We start from the raw sequence: 17,206 nt of genomic DNA, 5'->3' as shown, positions 1-17,206 counted from the left end.
ACGGCAAGGAGGACGGTTGTTGTCCGGCTTAGGTGGGTGATTTAATAGCCTCGCAAGTCCCAGGCTATCAAGCATCCTGATGTGACAACTTCTTTGATCGACCGCGCACATGATGCTCAAGTCGTTACTCTCAGTATCAGCCCTTGCGGCCGCTGCTGGGGCGGTGACCTTCAATGTGGGATCATCGGGCAATGCTACCGCCCCGACCCAGTATGGAATCATGTTCGAGGACATCAATAACTCGGGCGATGGTGGAGTCTACGCAGAATTGGTACAGAACCGAGCATTCCAAGGAAACGAGATCTTTCCAAGCAACTTGTGGTGGTGGCACCCGATTGGGGGTGCCCATCTCTCCCTCAAGAAGCTCTCCAACCCGCTGTCAGATGCCCTCCCTACCTCTATGCAGGTGAAGGCCGGATCTGGGGATACCATTGGTTTCTGGAACGAAGGCAAGTTGCAACGCTGGTCCGCAAAGCGATCAATAATGACAATTGATAGGTTTCTGGGGCTTCCCAGTCAAGGCGGACTGGCAGTACAACGGCTCCTTCTACATTAACGGACGCTTCGATGGTAACGTCGATGTCTCTCTGGTCTCGAACACCACAGGAGATACATACGCCTCTGCTTCCGTCGATGTAGCCTCCAAAGGCAATGCCTGGACGCAGTACCATTACACCTTCCAGCCAACGTCTGATGCACCGGACAGCAACAACACCCTTCGATTCACCATGCCAGCGTCCGGCGTCAAGGGTCCGCTGAACTTCAACTTGTTAAGCTTGTTCCCACCGACCTACAACGACCGACCCAACGGCAACCGTATTGACTTGATGGAAGCCATGGCCGGCATGAAGCCCTCGCTCTTCCGTCTGCCAGGAGGCAACAACCTGGAAGGTAATCAGCCGCCGTACTACTGGGACTGGAAAAAGACTCTCGGCCCGCTTGAGAACCGTCCTGGCTACCCAGGCACGTGGGGATACCAGAACACCGACGGCCTCGGGTTGGTTGAGTACATGCTCTGGGCTCAAGACCTCGGCATGGAGCCTATCCTCGACGTCTGGGCAGGCTTGTACCTAAACGGCACCCACGTGGCGAAGAGCGACCTACAGCCCTACGTCGACGACGCCCTCGACGAGCTCGAATTCCTGACGGGCGACGTCTCCACCCCCTGGGGCTCCAGACGTGCTGAGCTAGGCTATCCCGACCCCTGGCCAATCCGCTTCGTCGAGATCGGCAACGAAGACTCCTTGAGCATGGGCGGTCACACCTACCGCCAGTACCGCTTCGACATGTTCTACCACGCCATCAAAGCCAAGTACCCCAACATCACCATAATCGCACGTCGAATCCATCCCCATTGGAAAGAACTTGACTAACACTCCGCAGGCCTCCTTCTACGACGTCGGCGAAGTGACACCACCCTACGACGCCGCAGGCGACTTCCACGAATACGCCGTCCCCCTCCAAATGTCCTCCCAATTCTCCTACTTCGACAACTACACCAACACGCACCCACTCTTCCTCGGCGAGTACGCCGTCGTCGAATACGATATCCCCGGCTTCAGCTCTCCACAATGGGACTCCGGCGCTTTACGTGCAACGTATCCGTTCTGGTACGGCAGTGTTTCGGAAGCGATATATCTCCTTTCTGCTGAACGCAACGCGGACAAGATTATCGGCGCGGCGTATGCGCCGGGGTTCATGAATTATAATCGTTGGGAGTGGGTGCCGGATTTGATCGAGTATGATGCGAATCCTGCCAATACCGTGCTATCAACTAGCTACCACATGATCGCACTCCTCTCCGGAACCCGCATAACCGAGACTTTGCCCACGACAGGTGGCAAGTACGATCCAGCGTACTGGGTCGCTGGCCGCAGCGCCGTTACGGGATCGCACATCGTCAAGGCGGTGGTGTACAATAGTACCCACGAGGTTCCGTTCGCTGTGACGTTCGACCAGGTTAATGCTGGAGCGGAGGCGACGTTGACCTACATTACGGCGCCGAAGAATGCGTCGAATACTATTGGGAATAATGTCGTGCAGACCACGACGTCGAGCGTGAAGGCGAATGGGAAGGGGTGTTTTCATTTCAAAATGCCTGAGTATAGTGTTGGCGTGTTGGAGGTGCATGGGGACTCGTGTGGTTATGGTAATCCAAGCAGTCGTGAGGGCTGGAAGACGTGGGCGGATTGGATTCCTGGGAATGGGTTCAATGCTGATTGGAATGAGTGGGGTCAGAATTGGCCATTTGATCAGTGAGACTACATGATAGAAGCACGAATCGAGCTCCGTGAGCTTATGCAGATTTTGATGTAGTCGACCACGCTCAACTCCTTCTAGGTAAGCTTGCCTTGAGTTCCATTGTCTCCTCGCCCACCCAGCAACACCACGAGCCTTCGCCTCGTCCGTCCATAGAGCCCTCAATGTGACCAACCTCCGTCTCTCGGTCCCTGTCATCCCCACAGCACCAGCGCCACACCTCACGCAGAGCGTCCATCTAAACACCCCCGAGAAGCCAACTCAAACTAGAAACCACATACCACATCACGACTCCCCCCAGCAACCTCCCTCCCCTCCGCCCTCGCCTTCGCAATCTCCTCCGCCGACAACCGCAAAAACTCCTCCTCGGACACCTGTCGGCCGTATCCGTCGTGATGAGATACCGCAGGCAATTCTTCCTCGGGCTGGTCGTCAGCGGCCGACATAGGGTCTTGCGGTTGTTGCTGTTGCTGTTGGTCGAGGTCGACACGGATCACGTCGCCTTGCAGGGGGCCGGAGGTGAAGGTCGTGATGAGGGTGTTGCCTTCGCGGGTCATGGTGTAGGCGAGTGATTCGGAGCTCTGGTCTTGTTGGTCGTTGTTGTCCGTATTTTGCGGCATTGTGGGTGGTTGGTTGGAGTTGTGCGAGGTGGCAAGGAGTGTTTGTGGGATGGTGATGAAGGTAGGCTGGCTCTCTTTGAATCCACAGAAAGGCAAGTGAGTCACACAAAGATGTCGTTGCGCATATGTGGTGAGGCGTTCATCACGACTGTTCTCATCCATGCAAGGCACAGGCGTTGCCAAGCGGGGTTTGTGGGGTTGGATAAAAGCCACGGGATCGTACGGGAACTCGACTCACGTGTCGATCACCCCTTCGCCGTGTCCGTTTGAGGCGTAGCCATCGACAACGCAGTCGCTTGGTAGACTTACGATGTTTACGCTGGCGTCTCCGATCGTCGGGTGACAGACACCAGCCTTTGGTGCCGGCACGAAGATCTAACCACAGCGCCAGACGCTTAGCTCCCTGCGGACGACGGTTCGCAGTCTGTGATGCTGTCGAGCGCCAGATGTAGCTGAGGCTGAGGCCGATGCCGAGCTTCAGTGGGGGGCCTTGAGAGGCCTTTCCATCGCCGACAACGGGCCCCGAGGCGAATTCGTGGACCACATCAGTGCAGCAAGCAGATCTGCTTGGGGTTGCTGACCCGACAGAAGTCCAGCGGAAGGGCAGTCGACAGTCCCCCGCTAGCACGTCGAAAAGATATTCTGCCGTGGTAGGAGTTGATAAGGCTTAGCATCCTTCGGTAAGCAGCTCATGACCAGGATCCAGATGTCCTGTCTGCACGGCTATAGCCTTCGACGACTCGGGCCTTGCTGCTGTTGTCTCCCAACCGTCTCGTGCAAGTTGCAACAGTATCGCAGCCGGATTCACGAGAAGATGAAGTCCTTCAGCATCGGCGAGGCGGCGAACTCCGGATTCAGCAGTATGCAGCTACTAGATGTTAATCGAGAATACATGTCGTGAAGTGTAATTGTACATACTTCAGAAAGTGCGAAAGACCATTCTTCCTATGTTCCAAGAACTTCGGCCTGAACCTGCTCACCACGCTCTTCCGCGGCAGCTCAGGAATCATAGCCTCGGCGTGTGGGAAAGACCGCACGAGATCTGTCCGCAGCTGGTCGAACTCGCTATATCTGAGGTCGAGATTAGCCTTCGGTTATTGGCTGCCGGTGGCAAGGCGACGTCTCACTCACCTCTTCCGTATCACCACGTCGCCACCCTTGAGCGTCTGCACTGTGCAATGCCAGACGACGTACGCTCCAATGCCCGTCGGACCAGATACGAGGACGTACTCATCAATACTCGCCGATTTTGCCCAACACCCCCGCGACAGCTCATGCGTCTCCTCAGAATGGTCCTCCAGCAAAATCGGTCCACCTCCCGGTCGTCCTATAGAATGATAACTCGCGCTCGAGATCGTTCTATCATGTCGTGTCCAGTACGGGGGCGCATCAGAAGTCTTCCTCATAAGCGGAGTCCGTGTCTCATCGCCGCGTTCCTCCCTTGCCTCCGGGGGTGGTGATTGTGGCGAGAGATGCCCCTCTGCAGGCGGATCTGCGTTGGCGGGTTGCGGCCGACTCGTGGGTTCCATCCATAACACAGCTCTCGATTGCTCGTTGGAGGCAAGAGGGGGAGCCGTGAAGCTATGTCCGTCTGACTGCTACTAGTATGCGTTCACTCGGGTCGAGATGCGGTCAGAAGAGGTAAAAGACGAGATCGCTTCTACGATTTAGACTGACGGGAAGAGGGGTTAGCGCCTTTTTTATGCATAACATCCCTGTTTGGGGTTGGTTGGGTACACATTTCGTCTTCACTGCAGGCCATAGCTTCTATATCACTTGCATGTCGCCACTCTAAATGCTGCAGCTGGCCGGGCGAGATGGGTGCACGCGTGGGGCTCTCGACCGGGCTGGATTGTGTTTGATGAGTCTGTGCTCGAGCTTTGGGGAGGAATAAAGATGGAAGAGTCGCGTTATCGTCGAGTTGGCCCAACGGTTCGACAATCCGACACTGCAACCAGGGAAGCCACGAACACACGCTCGTTTGTCTTGACTGCAAGATCTGACTCTCGCTGATACCATATATCAAACCAATTGCTTTATCTGAACAAGATTCGACAGGTGCTAGCATTGTTATTGCAACAAGTAGGTGGGCGGTCGTTTGCTGACTTGTCAGCTTATAAGGTATACTGATCTCTCCATCGTTCTTGCAGCATACATAGGTCCAAGAAACGAAAAACTGCATTCCAAAGCATTCCACCACCCGAAAAAACACACAGAATATGAAATACCTCACCATCCTCGCCACGCTGGCGGCAGCAACCCATGCCCAACAAGAATATGTCATCAACCCGAAGAACGTACCCCTCGACCTCCGACAATACTAGTGTGACAACCAGCAAACCCAATGCCCTCTGTGCGTCCCCCCCTTCTCCGTCTTTCCCATCCGCGGAACCACTAACATCACCCAGCATCTGCCTCCAAACCCCCGCCCACTCCTCCGAAACCCAGCAAAACGATTGCAACGCCACCCTCCTCACCTACGCCTGCGTCTGCTCCAACGGCCTCTCCCCAAATCTGACCCAGTACTCGCAAACGCTCCCCTTCTTCATCTGCCAAGAATGGGGCAACGAATGCGTGTCCAATTGCCGCTCCGACAGCGCTTGCGCGAGTTCGTGTCGGCAGGATCATCCGTGTGGGGCGCAGCATCCGAAGTTGGGGAATAAGACGTTGGAGACGATGACGAGGGGTGAGGGTGCGCAGGCGAGTAAGACACAGGGTGGGGTGAGGCAGACGGTGTATCATGGGTTTGCGGGGCAGGGGAGCGGGAGTGCTGCTGCGGGGGAGGGGAATGGAGCGGGGAGTTTGAGGCCTTTTGGGGATGAGAGGGGGAGGTGGGTGGGGAGTGTGATGGTGCTGGGGGGTTTGGTGGTGGGGTTTGGTTGGTGTTGTAAGAAAAGTGAAGTGGTTGGACGACGGGAAGTGCAGGGGTAATATTTGGTCCGGTTTGCAGCGTTCAGCTTAGCGAGTCTCGAGAGCGATGGCGCTGTGGGAAGCATTGGGCAGGATTAGCGTTGCAGCGTTTTAGCGTTCACACGACGGAGACGGGATCAATGAGTGAGAAGCCTTGATGGCGGTAATGTTGATGAGCTTTGTGTTCAGCCGGGATCTCGTTTCTCATTGAGATCTTGAGAGTGAAGTTGAAAGAGCCTCCACCTGGACCCTGTCCGTACCACTCATCGCAGCCATAACAGGCGATATCTAGCCATCACTTCAAATCATCTCGGGTATCGAAGAAGCATACCTGCGCCCGCCTTTATCTCAGTGCATCTCGAGATCCACATTCTGCCCATCTCACCCAGTCTTAGCAGCCTCCCTCGCCCCCTCCTCCACACCCATCCCATTCACACCATCCGCCAGCATCTCCACCTCCTCCTTCTTCGCTAGCCTCGCCCTAACCTCCTCCACCAAATCCTTCATCTCAACCAACACCCCGTCCTTCTCGGGATGATCCCCCGCCAATCCCATCTCCTTAATCTTACACTTCCCCGCCGCCAGCTCATCATCCCCCAGAATAACCGCGAACGGCACCCCGTTCACCTCTGCCGCTTTGAACTGCTGCGGCAGCTTCGGCTTCACTTTCCAGCTGAACTCCGCTTTGATGCCTGCGTCCCAGAGGCGCTTCGCGACGTCCATGCGCTCGGCGAGGAGGCCTTCGAAGCCCTTTCCGCCGAACGCCATGACGTAGACGTCGACTTCGTTTGTTCTTATGGGAGCAGCGGTTTTGTCGGCCGCGAGGCGCTGTTTGGTGATGGAGAAGATGCGCTCAACGCCGAAGGAGATGCCGACGCAGGGGATCTGTTGCTTCTTGCTGAAGTCGGAGACGAGGTTGTCGTACCGGCCTCCTGCTGCTACTGAGCCGACGCCGACAGAGGGGTCGTTGCTGCGGTCCTCGTCGCCGTCGATGTTGGTAGGGCCTTTGTTGGGTTTTGCTTCTTTCTTGCCGGCTCGTTGCAGGTCTTGGCCTTCTTTGGTCTGGGGGGCGGAGCCTTCGGTGATGACCTCGTAGATGAGGCCGGTGTAGTAGTCGAGGCCGCGCGCGAGGGACAGATCGAAGGAGACGCGGTCGAGGACGGAGAAGGATTTGAGGTAGGTGAAGAGGAGGTCCAGGTCTGCAAGACCTTGTTTGGCGGACTCGTTGGCGGAGAGGGTGGCGTTGTTTTGCAGCTTTTCGAGCAGGTCGCGGCCGCCCTTTAGTACGGCATACTCCCCTATCCGATCTGCCACTTCGCCGTCCAGGCCTTTGTCTTCTGTCATCTCTCGCCGCACTTCTTCCCAGGGTGACTTGTCCAGCTTGTCGACTGCTGATGATATTGTCCGCAGCTTGTCCTCGGGCACACCGCAGACCTGGAATATCCCGTCCAGGATCTTGCGGTGATTCAGCTTGATCGTGTACCTGCCCTTCCATCCCAGCGCCTCGAAGATCTCGCACGTGATCCGCAGAATCTCCGCATCAGGTAGCATAGCATCGTATGTGCCCGCAATGTCGAAGTCGCATTGATAAAACTCCCGCATTCGTCCCTTCGTCATAGCAGGCTGATCTCTCCGGTATACCTTCGCGATGTGATATCTCTTGATGTTCTGTATACTCGAGTTCATGGCCAGCCATCGTGCGAAGGGGACCGTTAGGTCGTATCGCAGCGAGCAGATTTCTCCGCCTTGGTCTTTGAGGTCGTAGATGAGTTTGCTGTCTTCGCCATACTTGCCGGTGAGGACGTCTTTGAGCTCAAACACTGGTCTGTATGAAGCATAACGTATCAGTACGTATGCGATGTAGCGTAGGACTGGGAAGGTTGACCAACGTATCGATTGTCACCGCGCCGTGACGCTTGAAGACTTGAGTGATGGTGCTGAAGATCTTGTCGCGGATGACCATGTCCTTGCCATCCCAGTCCTTCGTACCCTTCGGCACCTTCAGCACCACGCTGTTCTTGTCCTTGTCCTTCCCCATCTCGTCGGCGTCAAATGCTTCTGTTGTGTATCTTCTTGTTTGGGGAAGCTTTGTGATGGTTCGCGGTATGATTGAAACTCTAGAGAGTCGCGAACAGCGGAGTGACAGTCGGAGTATAGGTTGCATGCAAGGGATCTGAGTCAATTGCTGTTTGTTCGCAAGCTTGAGTCAATGTTCAGACTCTCTTGAAGTCGCGAAAAAACCGGATGCCTCAGGTATCTACGCCCCCAACCGCATCTCTTCGCCTTGACGACCATCTCTATTTCCCCAGCAATGTAATGGCCGCACATCCGGCCGTGAAGGCTATCAACACCCAGGAGATCACTGAGAAGGCGAGGCGAGGTCTTCTCCAGCTGCTGGAAGCCGTGAGTGTGCCCTTCCCAGCTCACGACAAGATTCTTGTGCTGACATCAAGCAGGTCCGGGGCAAGAAGAACCTGGTCATCGAACGCTCCTTAGCTGGAACCATTGGCCTCTTCGTCAAGTTCAGCACGCTCCAGGAATATGGCGTCGACAAGATCTTCTTCCTTGAGAATCACAATGTCGACTCCAGCCAGAGGAACATCATCTTCCTCTGTCGGGGCGAAAGCGCGAAGACTGCACGAATGGTAGCTGGTATGTCACTTCCCGTTATGCTCTGACCCTCATTCTTTTCTCCTACACATTGGGGATCTTAAAGTAGAGTACCTGGACTACAACCTCTTCCACTCTTTGTATTCAGTCTTGATCCCCAAAGCAAAGTACGAAAGTACTGCCAGCATGCCTCATAGTCTGACGTGCACCTCTAAATCATGTCAAGACCAACAGTACATGCATACATCACAACTTACGACAACTATGAACTCAGCAGAAGAGCCGTCAGTGTCATCCTGTCGAGTGACCGCTGACGAGAGCAGAGCAGATCAAACTGGTCCGGAGCGAAAGCCAGATTGACCATGAGTTCTCCATCATCTGGGTGCCTCGACGGACTCGCGTCAGCGACATGGTACTCGAAGAACACGGAACTCTCGGAGAAGCAACAATCTCCCAGCTGCAACTGCATTTCATCCCATTGGAGCAAGATGTCCTATCACTAGAGCTGGACACCGCCGTTCACGACCTTTACTTGCGGAAGGATCCGACCTGCATCTTTGCCTCTGCACAAGCGTTGATGCGTCTGCAAAAGCAGTACGGACTGTTTCCACGAATATTGGGCAAGGGTGACAATGCTAAAAAGCTGGCCGACCTCTTGCAGAAGATGCGAAGCGAGGAAGAAGTCAACGCTGCAGCAGACTCTAACAACTCTTACCTGACCTCGTTCGGGCTGACACCCAGCTCTGTTATTGAGAATCTCATCATCATTGACCGAGACGTGGACTTTCCAACCGTGCTATCTACCCAGCTCACCTACGAAGGGCTCATTGATGAAAATTACGGCATTACCAACAATCAGACGGAGGTCGAGTCTTCCATTCTAGGCGGAGCCCCTGCGCAACCTCAATCGCAGAACGGCACCACGCAGGCACCAGCAACAGCTACGAAGCGAAAGCTCCAGCTTGATACCAGCGATAAGCTCTACCCATCGTTACGTGACGCCAACTTCGCCACTATAGGACCGACCTTGAATCGTACTGCGCGCCGACTGCAGTCGGACCAACAGAACATCCACAACCAGGACCAGTCAATCGCTGACCTGAAAAGCTTTGTCTCGAAGCTACCATCTTACCAGGCCGAACAGGCCAGCTTGAAGATACACACAAGTCTTGCTGAAGAACTCATGAAGGTCACCCGTAGTGAGCTGTTCAACCAGATGCTTGAAGTGCAACAAAATCTCCTTGCTGGCAGCGACCCGAGCGCCACCCATGAGAACATCGAAGAGTTGATCGCCCGCGACGTACCTTTTAAGACTGTTCTACGCCTGCTCTGTCTCGAAAGCTGCCTCAGCAACGGCATCCGGTCTCGCGATCTGGAGAACTTCAAGCGCCAGATTCTGCAAGCATACGGTTTCCAGCATGTCCTTACGCTTGCTAACCTGGAGAAGATGGGCCTACTCGTTCCTCGAGAAAGCCACAGAGGCTACCTCAACCCAATCGGCAGCGCTGCCGGTCAAACTGCCACCGATTGGAATGCTCTTCGCAAAGGCCTGAAGCTTTGGGTTGACGATGTTCAGGAGGACGACCCGAACGACGTTGCATATGTCTTCAGCGGTTTCGCTCCTCTCAGTGTTCGACTCGTGCAGTGCATCCTGCAGAAGAGCCAGCTCTACAACTTGGTCAATCAACCTCGCCAGCCTTCGTCCGCTCCTACGGGTACTGGCTGGAAAGGCTTCGAAGACGTTGTGGCCCGGATTCGTGGTGCCACAGTCGACGTGACGCAGAAGGGCCATGACGCCGATGCATCCCACGCGAGGAAGACGTTGCGGGGCAGTAAAGAAGGACCAAAGATCAGTCTGGTGTTTTTCCTAGGCGGTGTTACGTTTGCAGAAATCGCAGCGCTGAGGCTGGTGAGTGCGCAGATGGAGGAGAAGGAGGGCAGAAAGATTGTTATCATGACTACAGGGTTGGTGAACGGAGGTCGAGCAGTTGGGACCGCTGTAGAGAAGAGAGAGTTCGGGCAGTAGAGCTGGCGAAGAACCATCAAAGGACGATGGCATTGTTATGTATATGTTGTCACATGCGTATGGTCGACGAATCAAGCAGGAGGAAAGAACAGGTTAGCGGGAGCTTTTCTTTCTCCGACGTCACTTCATCTGACACATCAAAACAAGCCGGCAAACACCTGCTGTACTTTTTGATATCGTCACTTCATTGAGACTTGTTTTCACGCACATCATTCTCCACATAACCATACTCCCTCGTTGCTTCCACACCCTCTCACAGCACTACTCCGCCATCAACATGGGCGCACCCGACTGGATGTCAACTACCAACGGTGCGGGTGGCGCGAAATCTTCGGTGAAGGACTACGTCCAGAGCGGCCACGAGCCTCTGGCCCCTACCAGGAAGAAGAAGAAGAAGAAATTTCCGTCGCACGAAGAAGAGGATAGCAACGAGCAAACGAATGGCGACACCATCGATGCACTCTTCTGCGGCCCTGACGCTGACCCATCCGCACTGCGCGTGAGCGAGCACACCAACGGCTATGGGGATGACGATGAAGGTGAGACGCTACAAGGACAAGCCTCATCTACTCCAGCTAACATCTGCATTAGAAGAAGACAAGGCGTCCACCGCCGACGGCCACACTAACGGAGGCCCCGTCGACCTGCGCAGACTCCGTGGTCAAGTATCCGCTTCCAGGTTCAACAACGTCGACGACTCCATGCCCATCTCCATAAAACAGCTCATCAACAACACCAGCCCCATCCCCCGCGAGCCCGAAGACCCGAACCACATCGCCATCGCCACCTGGTTCTCCGAACAAACCGGCCACCAGTACCAAGTCAGCCCGCGCCACCGCGAGAAAATCATCGAGCACCTCCTCAACCACAAATACCCCGGCACCACGCCCGACTGGCTCGCCGCGACCCGTCAAGTCTTCTGGCGCGCCGTCATCCGTGCGAGCTACTTCTGGGTGAACCCCGACACCAAGACGGAAGCGGGGAAGCCGACACCGATCCATCGTCCCGACGGGCTGTACGAGAACGACTTTAAGACATTCGTCCTGTGCTGCGCCGAGCGGGCCGACAGGGTGGGCAGGGACTTGCCGTCGCCGGAGTATGTGAAGTGGGTTGAAGATCAGGTGCGGGATTTCCTGGGCAAGGCGGAGAAGATATTCAAGAAGGAGTTGGAGCATTTGGCGTTTCTACTGATGTGGGATGAGGAGCACAAGCGGATTTTGAAGGAGGGGGAGATGGTGGAGAGGGTGATGAGGGTTTTTGGGAGGCTGAAGTTCAATTGGAGAGGGTGCCAGATGTTTGCGCCGAGGGAGGTCCAGAGGGCGAGGGGTGGGCATAGGAAGGTGGAGGTCGGGGTTGATTATGCGGAGAAGGTGTGGGAGGATGCTATGGCGGCGTTGTGAACGGTCGGTCTGCTTGCGGCTGCACAGGAAGTTTCCTTCGGCAGCAGAATACGTATGGGCGCGGCGAGTGTTCTGCGACAGGGCAGCAAGGATAACCTGGAGACATGCACAAGCAAAGACTGGAGAAGAAGAGCAGTCGCACATTGCCACAGCTTCTTGCATATGGAGCTTAGCCTTCATATCCTAGCAGTCTAGACAGTGCAGCCTCAGTCTTCGAGATCAGCCTCCTCCATGTTCCTCACAAATAGCGTAAACCACTTCACCATCCCAATATGGTTCACCATACTGATATGCTCGTCAACAGTATGGATTTTCCCGAGCCCGGGTCCAACACTAGGATCATAACCCGGTCCAAATCTGAAGATGTGCTTTGTCAGCGGCCAGTAAAATCTTGTGTCCGTGTTGCCGGTCGTCGAGCCCGGCGAGACAATGATGTCTTCGCCGTACACTGCTCGCGTCGTACCGGCCAGGATGGAGTAAGGTGTGGTTCTGTCGATATCGGTTGGAGTGATCGGTGCAGGCCGCAGCGTGGTTGGGGAGTCCCAGAGCGAGATCGATTGCGCTGCCTCTTGTGTTCCGTCGAAAGCGTGGAGGGTAAGGTTGTACTTCTTTGCGATCGGCTTGGCCAAGGAAGTGAGTCTCCGCCAAACCATCTCCGGCTCATCACCATTGTTGATGCGGTGGTTGACTGTCACGGAGACACGTTCGGGGAGCGCGTTGACCTTGACACCGCCCTCAATGACATCTACCGCCTGCGACGTCTGCATGAGGTATTTGATACCGAGACTCTCTTTGGCGGCTTCAAGAGCGAGGTGGTCTGGCTTCGCCCTGCAGCTGTGCGATTCTCGCCGACCGAGCAACTTCTTGATCTTCTTCGGGAAGTCTGATGAGTGTGCCGCACCGCATTGCAGTTGTTTTAAATATGGATTTTCGTCTGTTAGGTACGTCGGATATTGATCAGCTTCGATCTTAGTGATCAGCTCGCTCAAAACGCCAATGCTGGTGTGATCGTAGGGAATGGACGAGTGTCCACCAGGCATGCGGATGGTGATGTGGACGTCGGTGTATCCTTTCTCGCCGGTACCGGGTGCAGCAAACACGGATCCCCACGCTTCCATAAAGCCATTGCCTTCGTCTACGATCCCAGCGATGCCATCTTTGCCATAGCGTTTCAGCAAGTACGGCCCAAGGTAGCCGGCTCCCTGACGACCACCCATTTCTTCGTCGAATCCGAAGGAGAGCACGACTGTACGCTTTGGCTCGTATCCAGCGTCGATGAAGAGCTCCATGGTCTCCATGATGGCGATCAGCGAATTCTTGCAATCGCTAGACCCTCGACCCCAGACTGACTTGCCGTCATAGTAGCCGCTGTATGGCGGGTGCGTCCAAGCATCAACCGTAGCGTTCGGCACAGGCACGACATCCTGATGTGCCATAAGAAGCACTGGCTTCAGATCTTCGTCCGAGCCCTTCCATGTGTATATCAAGCCGTATGTATGGACGAATTCCAGCTGCATGTGCTCATGAACTCGTGGGAAGGTCTTCTTCAAGTAGTCGTGGAAGGCATAGCGAGTCTCCCACCTAGGATCCTCGCCCACTGGCCCAAGGTCATCGTAGCTCTCGGTTGCTATTTGTACGGCTCCAGAGAGCCGCTTGATTGAGTCGGTCTTGAATTCGGACGTGGAGATGTAGTCGTACATGTCTTCGAGGCGACCATTGTTCTCTGACGGGAAGAGAGGATCGACCTGCGCGCACTGGGAGCTCGAGCTGTCATTGTGGGAGTGTTGGCTGGGGAGAAGGTCGAGGACAGGTTGCTTGAGGATGGTAAAAAGGACAAGAAGAGGGAAGAGAACGTAGGAAACGGATCGCAACACACTGCCCCGTGGCTGTCTCTGAGGCACTGGAGCTGGCAGCTCGTACGGCTGCGCTGACTTCTCCATTGTTGCTGGAAGAAGGAAGACAAGTGAAGGAGTCCGACATACCTTTCTATCCGTTGCTCAAGCGGTATATCTCCGATCACGCAAATGCTGTTGTTTACCTTCCTAGCTGGGTGATTGATATTCGGCTCGGCCAAGCTTTGCCGAGCGGCCAAACTCTAACCGTAAAGCCTAAGGCAGATGCAACGAAATACCACGACACGTCTCTTACCGCAAAGTCTTCCTCTCCACACCCCATTAGTACATCTCGCCTCCCGCCCAGAGACGCCGGAGAATACGCCACAGCGACATCAGTACGTCTCAGAGCAGGGTCGGCGCACAATCATCCCATGGCTGTCTCACCTGCCGCCGTCCGGCTCACTGGCCTTCTGGCCGACTTCACCTGGTCTTGAGGCTAAGGACTGCACCTACGAACAACGCGAAGGGCCTTCCCATCAGTCTGCACGACCAGCAGAGCTGGACGGCGCCTTGGGCTTCTCTACGTCCCCTCCGTCGTACAGCAGTTCAGGTCCTACCTCTCCGTACCGTCCTATCCGCTAAGCGATCGTATCCTGAATCGAGTGTGCCTCGACAGTATGCAGCCGTGCGGCACAGCTCAGCCATCATGCTCTCTTCACAAACGACTTTGGAGGCCAAGTGTCGCTACTGCACTCCGCCTTTCAGCGCACGTTTGAGACTCTGAACATGATCTCTGAGGATGATCCATGGCCAATGAAAGACGATGCGTCTGTCGCACGTGCTCGATGAAGAGCTGCCTGCCTGCAGCTGAGGGTTCTTGCTAAGCATAGGCGATTTGTTCTTACTGATAAAAAGCTTCGTGGACGTCGTGCCCATTCTCTCTTCTCTTAGTCTTTCAAGACAGCTTTTCATCTCTGAACATTACAACCAAAGACTACCTACTCTTAACTATCTTGAACACATTTACATCGAACTAATCAACATCCTCCTTCACGGTGTCATGGCTGACTTTAAGAACACCCACTCCGCTCTTCATGAACTGCAATCTGGAGACCAGGCAGAGCTTCTGGACGCAACCGACCAGCTTCGTAAGAACGCGTTCAATGCTGAGTTTGACCCTACCCAAATCATCGTATGCGGCGATCAATCCAGTGGAAAGTCCTCCGTGCTCGAAGCCATCTCGAGGGTTCGCTTTCCCTCAAAAGACACCTTATGCACAAAGCTCGCCATGGAGCTGGTCCTTCGTAGAGCACCCCAATCGAGCTTCGAGGTCCGCATAGAGCCGGCCTCGGACCGGACTCCTGAGGAGAAAGAAGAGCTCTCGCAGTTCGCGCCTGGTGATGATCTCAATGATCTGCAGCATATACCAGGGGTCATCGAAGCAGCGACTGCGCGTCTGGCGGACATTGACCTTGAAGGTCATGGTGGCCACGGATTCTACAAAGACAAGCTGGTGATCACCATTCGGCGCCCTGACTTGCCACCTTTGACGCTCGTGGACCTTCCCGGCTTTATCCAATCCTCGAACAGAGACCAGCTGCCAGAAGATATCGACACCGTGAAGCAGCTTGCTATGTCGTACATGGCTCGGGAGAACAGTATCATCCTAGCAGTCGCGGCGGCAAACAACAATGTAGCTAACCAGATTGTCTTCGAAGAAGCTCGCCAGGTCGACCCGGAGCGCGAGAGGACTCTCGGTATCATCACAAAGCCTGACCTCGTCGATGCAGGGTACAGCGCGGAAGCAGAAGACGTCAAATTTGCGCAGAATCGTGACATCGTTGTGTCCATGGGCTGGCATGTCCTCAAGAACTGCGATCCCCAGCATGCAAATGCCACGGCTGACGAACGGGACGCTCTTGAGGCTGAGTTCTTCTCTGCCGCCTCGAGCTTCCGTTGGAAGGACCTGCCAAAGTCTGATCTGGGTGGCAGCAGCCTCCGGGAGAAACTCAGAAAGATCTTGCTTGCATCAATCCGGACGAGCTTGCCAACACTTGTGGGGAGGATCGAGAATAGGGTGGAAGAATGCGAGAGGTCTGCGACAAAATTGGGGGAGCCGAAACTGCTTGAAAGCGAGCAGAGACAAGAGCTGACCGCGATTGCTGGACAGCTTGAGAAACTTGTCACTGCGGGTATCCAAGGATTTCACCGCGAATCGTTTCGCTTCGAGCCTTTGAAACTTCGCGCTTCCATGCGACAGCTCCTTGATGACTTTGCACAGGACATGCATAGCAAAGGCCAACGCTTTGCCGTCGCTAGTCGCCGTCAGCGCCCAACGACTTCCAAGCTGGACCTTTTCACGCCCAGTCCGGTGGTCGACTCGACACTCTCCAAGGCCCTGAAGTGCTTGAGTTGGACGTCCTGTTGAAGATGATGACTTCTTACATTCATCGAAACCGAGGATAGGAGCCTGATGGTTTCTTTCCAGTTGAGATCATCAACGATGTCTTTCGACACCAGACATCCAAATGGGCTCGCTTCGCCAACACCTACGCCAAAACAACTTGGCATCTCGCAGAGAGCTTCCTGAAATATGCCTTGGCCCACGTGGCACCCTCTCATACAGCTGAGGCGATCTCGAACGGCATCCTCGAGACTAAGCTGGCTGCAAGCAAAAGCAAACTCCTTCTCAAAGTCGAGGAGTTGTTGAAGCCCTACACCCGCAGAGCTGTCTTCATCCTGAACTCTGCCGAGCTGCAAAAACGGCTCGGCGAGGCTCGAGAGGTTCGTCGAGAGGCTTCGTGGGCAAATGGGAAAGACGACCCCGAACAGGAGAAGACGGGGGCACAGCTCGGGCAGGCCGCGATTGTACTGGACTATGTGAATGCACAGTACGCCATTGCGCTCGACACGTTCCTCGAGAACTTCGCCAACTTGGCCATCGAGGGCTGCCTGATCGAAGACCTGCAAGAGCTCTTCACGGCCAACGTTGTCGCTGGCATGGACGCGAGTATGGTCAAGCAATCCACTGCAGAGCCTGACTACGTGGTCAGGGACAGAGAGGATAACAAGCAGCGGCTCGCGATCTTGCAGGGTATCTTGAAGACGTGCAGTAAGCATGTCAGCCGCTTCGGTAAGTGCATCTGCATGAAGAAGTCACAAAGACGCCACCACTAACTACCTCCAGATGACTTTCAAGGCGGCAGACCGCCGCATGCTTCAGCCCCCACACCTGCTGACCCGCCAGAAATCGTAGCGACCTCGCCCTTAATAGCTCATCCAACCGAAAAGACTCCATCGCCGAAACAGCAGTGGCTGTGTCGACGTTCCCGCGCAGACTCAGGCTACGCCTCCCCACGAAGGATCTCGTCGTCGTCCTCACGTGGACGGGCCAAAGGGTTGGCCCCGGGCTACAACACCGCGCCTGGGAGGTCACCGTCGCCCTTGCAGAAGATGCTAAGGCCGGATGCGCAATATGCGTCGTTCAATGGCTCAGAGGATGAGGATCGGTCGGAGGAAGTGACATCGCGAGGGACATAAATTCGC

The 17,206-nt window shown here is 55.1% G+C and overlaps 9 protein-coding genes across 9 annotated transcripts; 5 read left to right on the top strand and 4 right to left on the bottom strand.

The window, feature by feature from the left end:
- Positions 1–109: 109 nt before the first annotated feature.
- LTR77_003867 (uncharacterized protein) lies at positions 110–1,373 on the top strand (the record flags this gene model as incomplete). The annotated part of the gene is made up of 2 exons (XM_064801122.1): positions 110–434; positions 499–1,373. The coding sequence occupies 2 exons, from the start codon at positions 110–112 to the stop codon at positions 1,371–1,373; spliced, it is 1,200 nt and encodes a 399-aa protein (XP_064661073.1).
- A 91-nt stretch (positions 1,374–1,464) lies between these two features.
- On the top strand, positions 1,465–2,259 carry LTR77_003866 (uncharacterized protein; the record flags this gene model as incomplete). The annotated part of the gene is made up of 2 exons (XM_064801121.1): positions 1,465–1,739; positions 1,779–2,259. 2 exons carry the CDS (start codon positions 1,465–1,467, stop codon positions 2,257–2,259), a joined length of 756 nt encoding a protein of 251 aa, XP_064661072.1.
- Positions 2,260–2,326: 67 nt separating this feature from the next.
- On the bottom strand, positions 2,327–2,879 carry LTR77_003865 (uncharacterized protein; the record flags this gene model as incomplete). The annotated part of the gene is made up of 2 exons (XM_064801120.1): positions 2,327–2,497; positions 2,541–2,879. 2 exons carry the CDS (start codon positions 2,877–2,879, stop codon positions 2,327–2,329), a joined length of 510 nt encoding a protein of 169 aa, XP_064661071.1.
- An 804-nt stretch (positions 2,880–3,683) lies between these two features.
- On the bottom strand, positions 3,684–4,408 carry YPT35 (PX domain-containing protein ypt35; the record flags this gene model as incomplete). The annotated part of the gene is made up of 3 exons (XM_064801119.1): positions 3,684–3,747; positions 3,798–3,950; positions 4,011–4,408. 3 exons carry the CDS (start codon positions 4,406–4,408, stop codon positions 3,684–3,686), a joined length of 615 nt encoding a protein of 204 aa, XP_064661070.1.
- A 1,762-nt stretch (positions 4,409–6,170) lies between these two features.
- On the bottom strand, positions 6,171–7,827 carry HTS1 (Cytoplasmic and mitochondrial histidine tRNA synthetase; the record flags this gene model as incomplete). The annotated part of the gene is made up of 2 exons (XM_064801118.1): positions 6,171–7,614; positions 7,679–7,827. The coding sequence occupies 2 exons, from the start codon at positions 7,825–7,827 to the stop codon at positions 6,171–6,173; spliced, it is 1,593 nt and encodes a 530-aa protein (XP_064661069.1).
- A 278-nt stretch (positions 7,828–8,105) lies between these two features.
- Positions 8,106–10,425, top strand: VPS33 (Vacuolar protein-sorting-associated protein 33; the record flags this gene model as incomplete). The annotated part of the gene is made up of 3 exons (XM_064801117.1): positions 8,106–8,192; positions 8,246–8,441; positions 8,723–10,425. 3 exons carry the CDS (start codon positions 8,106–8,108, stop codon positions 10,423–10,425), a joined length of 1,986 nt encoding a protein of 661 aa, XP_064661068.1.
- Positions 10,426–10,702: 277 nt separating this feature from the next.
- On the top strand, positions 10,703–11,825 carry LTR77_003861 (uncharacterized protein; the record flags this gene model as incomplete). Its single annotated transcript, XM_064801116.1, has 2 exons — positions 10,703–10,964; positions 11,017–11,825. 2 exons carry the CDS (start codon positions 10,703–10,705, stop codon positions 11,823–11,825), a joined length of 1,071 nt encoding a protein of 356 aa, XP_064661067.1.
- A 206-nt stretch (positions 11,826–12,031) lies between these two features.
- Positions 12,032–13,765, bottom strand: LTR77_003860 (uncharacterized protein; the record flags this gene model as incomplete). Its single annotated transcript, XM_064801115.1, has 1 exon — positions 12,032–13,765. The coding sequence occupies one exon, from the start codon at positions 13,763–13,765 to the stop codon at positions 12,032–12,034; it is 1,734 nt and encodes a 577-aa protein (XP_064661066.1).
- A 955-nt stretch (positions 13,766–14,720) lies between these two features.
- On the top strand, positions 14,721–17,200 carry LTR77_003859 (uncharacterized protein; the record flags this gene model as incomplete). The annotated part of the gene is made up of 3 exons (XM_064801114.1): positions 14,721–16,071; positions 16,149–16,793; positions 16,848–17,200. The coding sequence occupies 3 exons, from the start codon at positions 14,721–14,723 to the stop codon at positions 17,198–17,200; spliced, it is 2,349 nt and encodes a 782-aa protein (XP_064661065.1).
- Between the last annotated feature and the right edge of the window lie 6 nt (positions 17,201–17,206).

This window comes from Saxophila tyrrhenica, assembly GCF_035928015.1.
Source record: "Saxophila tyrrhenica strain CCFEE 5935 chromosome Unknown scaffold_5, whole genome shotgun sequence".
Taxonomy (NCBI): domain Eukaryota; kingdom Fungi; phylum Ascomycota; class Dothideomycetes; order Mycosphaerellales; family Extremaceae; genus Saxophila; species Saxophila tyrrhenica.
Note: the sequence above shows the minus strand (reverse complement) of the source record. Positions and strands in the feature narration are given on the sequence as shown.